Source organism: Parasteatoda tepidariorum, chromosome 9 (genome assembly GCF_982258835.1).
Source record: "Parasteatoda tepidariorum strain Cologne lab strain chromosome 9, Ptep-v5.0, whole genome shotgun sequence".
In the NCBI taxonomy this organism is placed as follows: Eukaryota; Metazoa; Arthropoda; class Arachnida; order Araneae; family Theridiidae; genus Parasteatoda; species Parasteatoda tepidariorum.
In genome coordinates, this window is record NC_141763.1 from 22,680,666 (window position 1) to 22,693,094 (window position 12,429).

General features: G+C 33.4%; 1 protein-coding gene across 1 annotated transcript; it reads left to right on the forward strand.

The window, feature by feature from the left end:
- Positions 1-8,689: 8,689 nt before the first annotated feature.
- Positions 8,690-12,001, forward strand: LOC147803387 (cyclin-dependent kinase 1-like). Its single transcript, XM_087151283.1, has 3 exons — positions 8,690-9,225; positions 10,621-10,822; positions 11,540-12,001. Exons 1-3 carry the CDS (start codon positions 8,690-8,692, stop codon positions 11,999-12,001), a joined length of 1,200 nt encoding a protein of 399 aa, XP_087007409.1.
- Positions 12,002-12,429: the final 428 nt, after the last annotated feature.

A 12,429-nucleotide genomic window follows, 5' to 3' on the forward strand; every position in this document is an offset into this window, starting at 1 on the left:
TTTAAGTTAAGTAGAGAAATTTAGCTCAACTTTAATACTCCACATTGCTGATAAAGATTAGCTGGTGTTGACTTTATAGGTCACATGTGTGGGTATTGGTTGTGTTATAGGAATGGTAGTAACCAATCTTAGCTTGACTTAAAAGTAATTCTAAAACTCCCGTCGTTAACTTTACGACAATTTAATTAAATAAATTATAATTCTGAGTTTGTTTAATCCCGCTCACCGAAGGCCAAGAAACAACTTTACAACGATTTAATTACTTTAACAATTATTATCTTCATTTCATTCGCCAAAGGCCAAGAAAGAATCCCAGCCTTCTGCGATTTCCAGATACAATTTTGTTATTTTTATATATACTAAAAGAATGTCAAATTTTAAATTAATTTAAAATTCTTTTTCAATAAAAAAAGTGGTAAAATATTTATTTCTTCCTAGTTCAGGAAAGAATGCTCGAAGTCAGAAAATCTATCCTCTCAAGTCATAACACGAATGCTTAAATCAGTTAATGAAATCAATATAAGCTCTAAAATAGAGTGAGAGTCGCGATTTAAATGCTAAGTTTATCATTATTTTTTTGGAGGGGGGAGGGACATCGAATTTAATACCTAAAAAGATTCCATGTTTCGGTTTCTTTCTAAGAAGGTTATGTGTAAAATGGGATTGTTTGGAGAGTTACGCCTACACCGCTTACTTCCTGTTCTTTAGGAGGAGACAGTAATGAATTAAACACAGCAAAACCCTCATATATATAGTTTGTCTACGATAGGTACTCTGTCCGCCACAAAGTCTGCGGCAGTCTGGTGCTATGGAAACAAGAAGAGAGCATTTTAGGGAGGGTGGCTTCGATGAAGAGGTCTCCTTTTCTTTCGCCTTCGATGATAGCTTGTATGGGGAGTATACCAGATTGGCTGACTCAGCCACCAGTAGGAGACTTATTTAATCTGATTCAAGAACTTTTTTAAGATTCGCATGAATATTTCTTTCTTACTTAAAATAATTCTCTCGATTCAATCAGTTGTTATTTTTTAAATACAAAGGAAAAAAAGTGAACAAATTCTGACATTAAGGGTAGTACAGGTTTTTTTAATATTACTTTTTAATTTTACGATATTTATTATGAATGTTCATTGATGGTTTAATTTCTAAACTTGCACATTTTTTAAAGCAGTTAATTTCTTTTATTACTTGAATTTTCTGGAAAAAGTGAAGAGCTTAAACTTTAACTCTGATTTTAAAAGGAGATAAAACTTTTGCTGAAAATAAAAATAGTTCACGTTATCTGTGCCGGAGAAATATTAAATATCTTTGTTTTGATTATTAATTTTTAAATATTTTATTTATTTATTTATTTATTTTTTTGAAACTGAAAGCAAGTGACCGCAACTAGGATGAAATCTAAAACTATCAACGATGATTTTTATCAGCACCCATCAAACCATCTGAAGCTTTTTTTGCTTAAATTACGTTTTCTTATTCATATTTTATTGTAACCTGTACAGTTTGTTTTCACTATTTATTAAAAACAGTTTTTATTAGCAAATTTATTTTTTTCTTAATAACCAATTTACTATGTATGATAAATTTATAGATGAGTTATTTATTAATAAAACATTGAGCTGCTTTAAACAATTTTATACAATTTCCATACATATCCTATTTATCAATCGTTATTCATAGAAATAACAATTTCAATTTGTCATTGTATTTGGACAAATGGCATCGATGAAAATCAGAAGAGAGCTGAAACATAAAAAGGAACAATTTATTCAAGCTATTAAATTTAATAATTAATGAAAGAATTCCTGAAATTTTGAAAATGTTCGTTACTAATGCTTCTTTTGTAAAAACACGGTATCTCTTTTAAAACCATTTGAAGGCCAGGGAAAACATCAAACATCGCTCTAAACGATGTTTCAGGCGCGAATGCTCATTTCACTTAACTCTAGGGCTAATACAATAGATCGAAGAAAGAAGTCTCCTTTTCTCCCACCGAAACCAGTCTTAAAGAGGGACCCCGCACCCCTACTTGAAATAATCATACCTCGTTACCATAGTCACCGCCACCCCTCCAGACGAATGGCGGACAGAGTACCTATCGTAGACAAACAGTAGTGAATCTTCGGTGGACCCATCTATAAACAATAACTCACTATATACCAAGATGCACATTTCTTTTTATCATATTGCAGTAGTATAGTAGGAAATTGTAATTGCAACAGTAGGGGAGAGTGGGGTCAATTGTAAAATTTTTTACTTAACTATTTTCAACTAACAAAAAATCCAATATATTATTAGTATTAATTGACAGACGAGTAAAGTAGACTTTCCTCTACTAGAAAAAAATACCTTATTTAAAATTTTATTAGTTATTAACAATTTTTGACAGTCGTGCACTTGTTACAATTGTCCCCACTTACGGGGTCAATTGTAACAGTTCATAAATTCAACTAAAACATAGTTAATTATACATATTATCATAGTTGTGATATTTTTTTTATTGATCAGAATATTAGTGATATTTTAGGAGTAAAAATAATAATGAGCAGAGACCTAAAGGGTTAAACTTTTAACTTTAAAGGGTTAAAAATTTTAATTTATGCTGTGAAAGGTGACAAATAAAAAAATACACATGCAACATAATATAAATGATATAGGAAACTATTGGTGGATCTTAAAGAGTTAAGTAATGGTTTGTAAGCATAAGAAATGGGACCGAAGGGGTTAAGCAATTGCTACATAAGAAATTAAATAGGGATTTCAGCTGTTACAATCGCCCCTTTACCTATTGTTACAATCGTCCCCAAGACGCCATTTCAGCTTCATTTGTTAAAAACAATGCTAGTTAATTAACAAAGCTAATCTTTTTTTTTTGAAATGTTAATTAAGGTGTCCACTTACATATTCAGTTAATAATTTTTATTTGTTTAAGCAAAATTACTTTGTTTCAATATAATATTCTAATACCAAAAAAAGTCCTTATGTAGCGTGAAAATATATTTTGTGATGTAACTCTTTCAAAAGTACATAAAAATGGTTGCCAGCAGGGGTGTACATGTAGATTTAATAAATACACCCTGTGTGCCACCTAGGAACCAAATCTAGATCCCGGCACTCGAAATTTTTGTTCTGCTACAATCGTACCCTGTTACAATTGACCCCACTCTCCCCTACTCAATTGCTTTTAAAAATTAATAAATAAATAGATATGTAAAATCTGGAGACAATGGAAATTTCTAACTGCCCATTTCTACCTATTAAATTTTTAATCAAAATTATAAATATCATTTAAAATACTTTCCATACTACGGAATAGTTTCGCTCAATAATAAATTTTTTAAGGGTTTAACATTTCAGATGTTGCAATTTTTGGAATTTTTTAGACGTTTATCCACTTTCTTCTCGTCATTAGTTTTGAAGAAAATTGCATTAAAAAGTTGAAATTCCCGTGTCACTCTTCTATGTGCTTGTTTTTAGGACAAATCGCATTATTCATTACAGTGAAATAGCTTGTTTTCATCCTTAGCCTTAAATTGCGCATTATTTTTCTTAATTAAAAGTCCTTATTATATATTTTTGAATCTATCACATTGACAAAAACTTGTGTAAAATCTATTTAAATACCTGCACAACAAAATTTGAGTCCACCATAAACAAGCTAATAATTTTTTTGGGCTGTTTTTTAAACAGTTTATTATCTGATCTAGATGTAGTTAAATGAAGAAGTCTTTTTCGTTTGAAGTCGAGTTTGAAATTTCACCGAAAGAATTTTGAATTGTAGCGATGGAATAGCGACGTTCAGAGGAGAAGAAATTAATAAAATCTTTTGAAAACAGTCGCGCAATATAAGGGTAAGATTGAATAACAAGAAAAATAACGCAGCGGCGAGCAGCTATTAAAAAAGTAAGTTAAATAATACTACACAATGGCGAATAAGCGCAGCTTTCTATATATTCCTGTTGCCACGCATCCTGTAGTAATGCTACTTTTTTTTATAATACAATATAATAATAATATGTGCCTTCCATTCATAAATTTCTAATGCATAACCCAACCATGAAATTCCCTAAAAGATGTGTTTTTTCTTCTTTTTTTTCTATTATTTTTTTCTACTATCTTGAGTGTTTACTGTTTAAATGTGCATTCAATAAAAAAGTTCCAAATGGATAGGAATAGACAAAAATGAATATTAAATGAAGGGTGGGAAAAGGCTTTTTTTTGTGAACAAGTTTAATATTAGGATTAGCAGAAAATTCTGTCCGTGCGAAACTCATGTTCCAGTACAATGGGCGAAATGTGTCTTTTAAAAAAATAGGTGGTGGGGCATTTACCTTAAATGTATACATCAGACGTACTACTGTCCCGTTGGATATTTTCATTACAAATTTTAATAAGTACGCACATGTTCTTTTGCGTCATATATGCTGTGTCTGTTCAAGATAGAATATTACCATAAAGTTAAAGGGTAAAAATCCTACTATTTCTTCTATTAAATAATCCTTTCCATTACAGAGGAAGCGTATACTTTCACGGACATCCCAATGACTGTTTACAACTAGTTCCAGTAAAAAAAAACTCTCTTCCCCTAACATCTCACGGAGCTTCGCTCCGAATTCTTCGAACTTTTCACACAGATGAATGAGATAAAGGCATTAAATTGGCAGATGCTCAGAAAAAAAATGTATAAAGGTATAGGTACTTTCACGGACAGAACTTTCCGGTAAACATAATACAATGGTCCTAATCGCAAACACCTTCTGAAAAGAGAATATAAAAGCATAATTTGCTGGAAAGTGGGCGGAGTTATGAGACGTAGATCTAACACTTACGACCATTTAAAAAATGACGTGGATTTTTTATATCGGAATTTCATAGCCCGTTAATCAAAATCCCAGTTTGCAATAGAAAAGTGACTTTTCGAGCATTACTGAGGAAAACATTTTCCTGTTTTGATTTATTATTACACTCTGCTTTTTGCAACAGCCTTAATTACTACATTTTTCGCTATAAGAAGAAAGCTAAATTCCCCCCCCCCCAAAAAAAAAAAATTATAAAAAAATCCATACCTTCAAAAATTCTTCAGGCTTATTGCAATTCTACCACTATGTGTTTAAAACCCTGGTTGAAATATTATTTTCAATTCATATTGAGTAACGCATACTCAATTGCTATCGACATCACAGTAATACTCATTTTGTCCGTGAGAAACCTGCAAACGCAGACCGAATATGACTTGCAAACGCAGCAGACTACTCAGTAATCAACTATCCTTGCTTTTTCTTTAATGCCATTAGTCTCAGTCGCCATTTAGCCTAATCCATATGAAGAAGTTGGGTGCCCGCTACCGCGTGCAGGTACTTCAACAAGAACCAGATCAAGTCAAGTTAATTGAGTAACGTAGATAATGAAACTCTGATCAACAGTAGAACAGACTGCAACACCAGTTGAAACCTCTATGGATTTGGAAGAACCAGTCCCAGTTGAGAACCCTACAGAGATTGATAAGCCGATCTCGAACGAGAACCCAGAGACTGATACATCTGTAGAAAAACAAACCAAGAAAAAGAAGAAAAGGAAGAAGGGTAGTGTCAACCCGGCGACACTAAAAATCCTGATTCCGAACCCGAAAGTGATCTTCTCTACCCGGATAAAAAGATAGCTCCCGAACCAGAGGCGGAGAAAGCCACCCTAGATCAGACCACTGCTGAAGTCCCGGCAGCCGTCGAGACACCAGCTGAAATTCCTGAACAGATAGAAACTCTGCAGCCCACCAGCAGAAACTTAAAAGTTCTCATCCCAGGACTCAAGGCCGATATCGAGATTCACCATCTCGAAAGAGATCTTCTAGATATCGGTCTACGGCCATTCAAAATAGAGTAGATGAAGAAGAGGCGGGGCTAAGAACTTAAGCTCCCCCCCCTCTACTTAGTGATCCTGACCGACGAACCCAAACACCGGGACATCTTCAAAGTCGAGCGACTTCTAGACACATCTGTCCGCATGGAAAGATTTCGTGGCGGCTGCCACGAAATCCAGTGCGATAGGTGCCAAGGCTTTGGCAGCACCCAGAGAAACTTCAACGATAAGCCAGCATGCATCAAGCCTCAGAGTGACTCTCCGAAATGTGTGAACTGCATACAAGAACACCCGGCCTGTTTCACAGGCTGCCCAGTCAGGCCCAAGAGAAAGTACACACCAAAGAGGAAACATCACCGGAGTGCCACTAACTCAGCTACCAGATTTGCTCACATCGTGAGAGACAAACACATGACACTAAATTTATGTAATCCCCTTCAATAATTGCATACAACTCTTCTGTATTAGGGTCTATTCAATAAACACTTACTAAATGCTATTTTCTGTCTATTTTATTAATTTCAATTCTACCTAACATCAACGCTTTTCTAATATAAAGTTCCTTACTATTATGGAATCCTACTCCAAAACATATGGTTTACATTCACAGCATTTTTTACTAATACTTCAGTTTCATTAAAACACGGATATCAAAACGTAAAATATACTTTGAAATATACTTGAACGTTGTGCTTCGTTCCTCAATTTAAAATATGTGTTTATGGAATATTACCTGACTTGTAACAAAGGGAAAAAGTATGACACTCTCTGACAAAAGGGAGAAAGGGAACAAAAATACACTCTATAACAAAAAAATCGACGCACCAAAAAGGAGTTGTCCGATTGAAACGAAAATTGGTGGATATGAAGACAATGTACGGAATAGTAAATGATTAAAATTTCAGAACAATTGAATAATTTATTGCAGAGTTACAGTAACAAGTTCAATAAGGTGTTGACCCGCCTCTAGCCTGGATACAAGCTGCCACACGGCGTGACACAGACCGATAAAGCTCCCGGATGGTCTCTTGCGGTATTTTCTGCCAAATTCGATCCAATTGTCGTACGAGGTCATCAACATTCCGTGCCCGATGTAATCGCCTTTCCATCATATCCCAGACATGCTCGATGGGAGAGAGATCTTGTGATCTGGCAGGCTAAGGAAGAGTTTGACTAGCTTGCAGACAGTTCATAGCAACACGTGCCGTATGTGGTCTGGCATTGCCCTGCTGAAAAACCAGCCAAGGGCGCTGCAAAAGGAATGGTAGAAAAACAGGTCTTAGGATGTCGTCGACGTACCGCTGTGCAGTAAGTGTACCTCTAATGACAACCAAAGGGTCAAAGGACTGTCAAAGGAAATGGCACCCCAGACCATACTGCCTTGTTGAGGGCCGGTGTGGCGTGCAATAGTGAAGGCAGGATCCCCCCTCTGCCCTGTGAGTCTCCAAACACGTCTTCGATGATCGTCAGGACACAGTTGGAAGCAGGGTTCGTCGCTGAAGACTATACGTCCCCAGTCGACATCATTCCAGCCTGATCAAGCGTCGATTTTGCGCATCTTAGTGCGTTCTTGGTGCGTCGATTTTTTTTTTGTTATAGAGTGTATTTAAAAAAAAATTGTGTGACATTATTTAGAGATGGTTCCTTAGTTTTCACTTACACTGTATTTTCCTGATTCAGCTGTAAGTATGCTTCTTTCAAATTTATGAACTCGCTTTGAATATTTTATAATTTTCGCCGCGATCAAATCCACAATTTACTTAATTCAAGATCGAGACACTTATAATCTTCTTTTCATTACATGATGTCATCGTAAAAAATTGGTTTAATAAGATAGCTGAAAAATTGCAATTGATTTTGGCAATAAGTTTAGTTTTTAAGACATAGCGTTGAAAGATCATGCTATTTTTATGGTTCATAACTTGGTAAAAAAGAAAAATGGCGCACTTAGAAACTCGGAAAAGATTTCACTATTAATCTAATTTCATATTTTTTTCAGCATAATTTATTTCATAGAATTTTTTTTTCTTTTATAAAACTCTTGATTGCATGCTACAGCTACTTTACTGTTTTGAAATGAAATATTTTGAAAAGTGCTGTTACAGTGCTAGTAAAAGAAATTTTGCAAGGTAAATACAACTTTGAGAGAGTTTATTTATACATTTCTTTTACCACGAATTATATTGTACTATAGTATATTATCGTATAAAAGTTTTGAAACACCATAAAATTACAATGAAATGAATGAATTAAAATTTTGAGACAATATTTAAAACTCAAGAGGAAAAACAAACTTTAATTTTTGATGCTAGGAAAATAATTTTAGCTTTAAATGTTCTTAAATGATTTTTTTTCTAAATTTTGGCGACAAATTTAATTTGGAATAAATTTTTTTAAAAGTATACAATGCAGGAACTGTGAAAAGAGCTGAGTTTGTGAAGTTTTTCTTGCTGTTACTGTGTAAATTTATAATTATTAATTACTATTAATTTTATCATCAAAAAACTAGAACAGAAACTTGTAGCGATATAGAAAGGTTATAAGGAGTTTAAATAAAGTATTAGAGGCAATAGCCCAAACTTAAAAAATTATATAAACTCAAATGTTAATTTAAAAAGCAATTGCAACAATGCTATTTAGAAATATATTTCAACAATGGTTGTCCAATAATCAAAATGATTCGTTTTACAAATCTTGTGTGCATTTAAATCAACAATGAAATTCTCTTATTATTGTAATTTGTACCATCTTGATCATTTGAGCTGTTTGAAATCAAATGTTGTGAATTCAAATAAATTTAGAAAAAGCGTATTTATTTAATATAAGATTTAAAATGTGGAGAGGTGTGAAAAAAACTTCACATGATAAACGTGCTGAACGTGTTAAAGAAGCAATTGGAATATTGCAAAGAGAGAGAAAATATACTAGCCTTGGCTATATTGGATCAGGCTCCTTTGGACAAGTGTTCAGAATGATAGAGCCCTTAAGTAAATCTGAGCTGGCAGTAAAGATTGTGCCTTACGAGATGGTGTCAAAAGCCGAATCTGAGTTGTGGAAAAATCTGAGCCATCCCCACTTAGTCTCCTTGATAGGTATGCACAAATTAGAGAGACAAAAAACTTTTGTCTTCTTGATGCCAGTGTATCCAACCACATTGCTTGGCGCCATTCAAGACTTGATTCCATGCAAGGGAGCTTACAATATCGTGAAGACTTGGCTGAAAGATGTGCTCCAAGGATTGGACTATCTCCATTCTAATGGAGCTTGCCATCTTGATATTAAACTGGACAACGTTCTCATATCAGATGAAAATTCGGCACTCCTGTGCGATTTCACATTCTTGAGGGAGTCTAAAAAACCTCTCCATAAGTACGCATTAAGCTTTTTAGTTATTATTTCATAAATGAAAGGATTTAACTATTTCTGCTATTAAATGTATTTAAAAAGGGAGAGATGATTATTCTGCTGTGGTAGCTCATAATTAAAAAAAAAATATTGATATAAACACTAATTTGAGTTTAATTTTTATCTTTAATTTTTTTAAAAATTTATTTAAAAAAACATTCTTTAAGAATATTCAAACGATTTCCTTGATTTAGACTGAATTATTTATAATTTATATATATAAGTATTCAAAATTAGTTCTACATAATTATTTATTTTAACTAGTAACGTATACGAGATTCCAAGAGCATTTAAAATTGAATGTTTAAAAAAGAATCGTGTTATGTTTATAAATAACAACACCTGTATTTTGAAATAATTATTTTCTAAACTAAAGATTATAAATAATGTTATGCTTTAATTCAGGTTCATTATTTACAACTTAATGATTTGAGGTTGAATAGATACTGTTAAATATAGTGGTAGGCAACTTAACTTTAAAATAAAATTTATTAACACACGAATAAGAGAAAATGTTTACCACTCGAAGAAATATTTCCTTAAAGCGGTGCAAGTTTGCATCTCTGCTATTACAGTTTTAGGAACTATGAATAGAGGTTTTTATGCCTCACCCTCAAAGCAAGATTGCACAGAAACTAAAATACCAAACTGCTTTGTTTCATAAAAGGGGAAAACAAAAAAGGTATTATTGCATTTCCGGAAGCATTTAAAACGAACTACTCTGCCAATTTATTACTGACACCAGTGGTGCTCAGTTATACGAATATTTTGGTTATGCATACCATTGTAATAATTACTTAACTTACTAAAATAGATGTATAATATAGCTTCAATGGTACTAGGTTTTTTACAGCTTTTGGAAATGGGACAGCAAAAAAAAAAAAATTATCGTAAAAAGTTCACTTGAATTTCGAGAATTTTTATGCATTTGAGTAAAAAGTCCAGGAAATATTTTAGGAAAACAACACCATTCAAAAACTGCAAGGTTTAGAGGATTTTTTTCTTGTTACTGTAATATTAAGTTGTAGAAAATGTTCTGCAACACTTGCAGAGATTTCAACTTTTATGAATTTTCATTTTGTGTTGTTTTTTTGGTGCATTTATTTAAACTTTTATCAATAAGCTCTAAATGACTTTGGATAAAACTGAACTTCTGGTTTTGATTCGTAACTGCTATAAAAGAGATCTTTCAGCAAGGGTAAAAAATTTAATTTAATTGTAAAAAACATTCAAGATTAATTTTATAGAATTTTTTCTTAGTTTTAATATTATAATCTAGCTATTTTAACATAATTTAGCACTGTAAAGTTTTAAAAAAATGCATTTTATTTATTAACCAGAGGAAATATTTTGTTGTAGACACCAAATTGGCATGCCACTGGTATACCAACCACCTGAAGTTGTCTTGTCCAAAGGGAGAGAAAACCTTGATGGAACTAGAATAGATATGTGGGCATTCGGTTGTCTGACGATGGAAATACTTAGTTGTTTCGCCATTACAAATACGGCATCCATGGACGAGAGAAAGGAAATGTATACTACAGTACTTAACCTATTAGAGGTATAGTTTTATTTCATAATGTATAGTCTCACAGCGGACTGACCGTAAGACATAGTTCCCAGTAAATCACCTATGTCGCGACTGGGTAACCACTTTGATTAGTCTGCGAAGAGATGGAGGGAGTGCTGTACTGGTCCTCGTTAAACTGTTCAACCGTATAAACAGCTCGACTTCGCATGAGGGTAGTGCTGTGACCAAAACGGGCGAGTCATTCCTTACGTAGAAAATCAAAATTGTGATGTCATGTCATTGGATCATAATTACACCTTAATTACACGAGGATTGAAAAAAGGTGTCTGAAAGCTGTCTTTTGATGTCACAATCTTGAATTTTTTTTTGTCAATTCTAACATTTTCTGACTTTAAGATCCTCAAATTAGTGTATGCATATTTACATAGTTAAGTCATTGATAACCCGATCTAACTAATTGTAAATTCCCAATTTACATCCACGATTAAGTATCGTAAACCTGGCATTTACTTAACCACTTTAGCTATTTTACTCGGAATATACCTATCTGTTTGTCTGAAAAACAAACTTATCTTTCTTTCAACTCACTCAGCAAGGATATGTAATGTAATGTGATAAATTATCGGACAAATATAACAAGAAGTCCATAGGACTTTCCTAAATTTAGAACTAAAGTAAATTGAACTTCTAACAACTATAATTATATCTAAATGTATAATAGCTACACTTTCTTAACTTTATTTGTAGGAAAATGAATTACTGTGGCCAATAACAAAATTCTTCAGTGCTGATGACCTGCCTGAGACAGATGTGAAACTTGCTCTCCGATTCATGAAAGAGTTTTTAACTTTTGACGCGTCACATAGACTACCAGCTTGTGAAGCTTTGATGCATGACTTTTTCCACAAAGATGATAACAGCTTTCATGAGAACATAGATGCTAAACACACACCTCCAACGAACAACACTGAGCCTACGCTCCGTATTGAGCATTCATCAGTAGATGAGGTTGCTGCTATCTTTGAAAATATTGATGCAGAAAAGCCACAGACGCCAAAAACTGATTGGAAGCAAGTGAATGAATCCAAAATGAGTGAGATTGTTGTAGATAAATCTACGGATGATCAAAGTATGCCAGGAACAGAGATGGTGACTCTGATGTCTGATACTCTTTACGTCAAGAGCATCAAATCAGAGAATGAGTGGTGAATGGTATGAAACCGACTGATATTGACGAATTAGAGAAGGAACAGAGTGAGACAAAAATTGGTGATAATACAGTGGAGAAAAAGATGGATCTCATGGAGAAAAAGATGGATCTCATGGAGAAAAGAATGGATCTCATTTCTCTTAAAATGATTGAAATGACAGATGAAATGAACTATCTCCGTATTAAAATGGAGAGCATAGCGAAGCACATAAAGAGAAATTCGATTGACAAAAACATAAATGACGAAACAGTCACAAAGAAAACTGGCAAATCGGAGAATATGAATGTGATAAACGGAGAATCTATCGTGGATAAACCTATCGACAGTAAGAGGATAAACACTGATGAAGTAACAATTGTCCATAAAGGTGAGAACTCTTAAAACAAGTATATGAACAAACACTTTTTCTTTAAACATTTTTGTTAA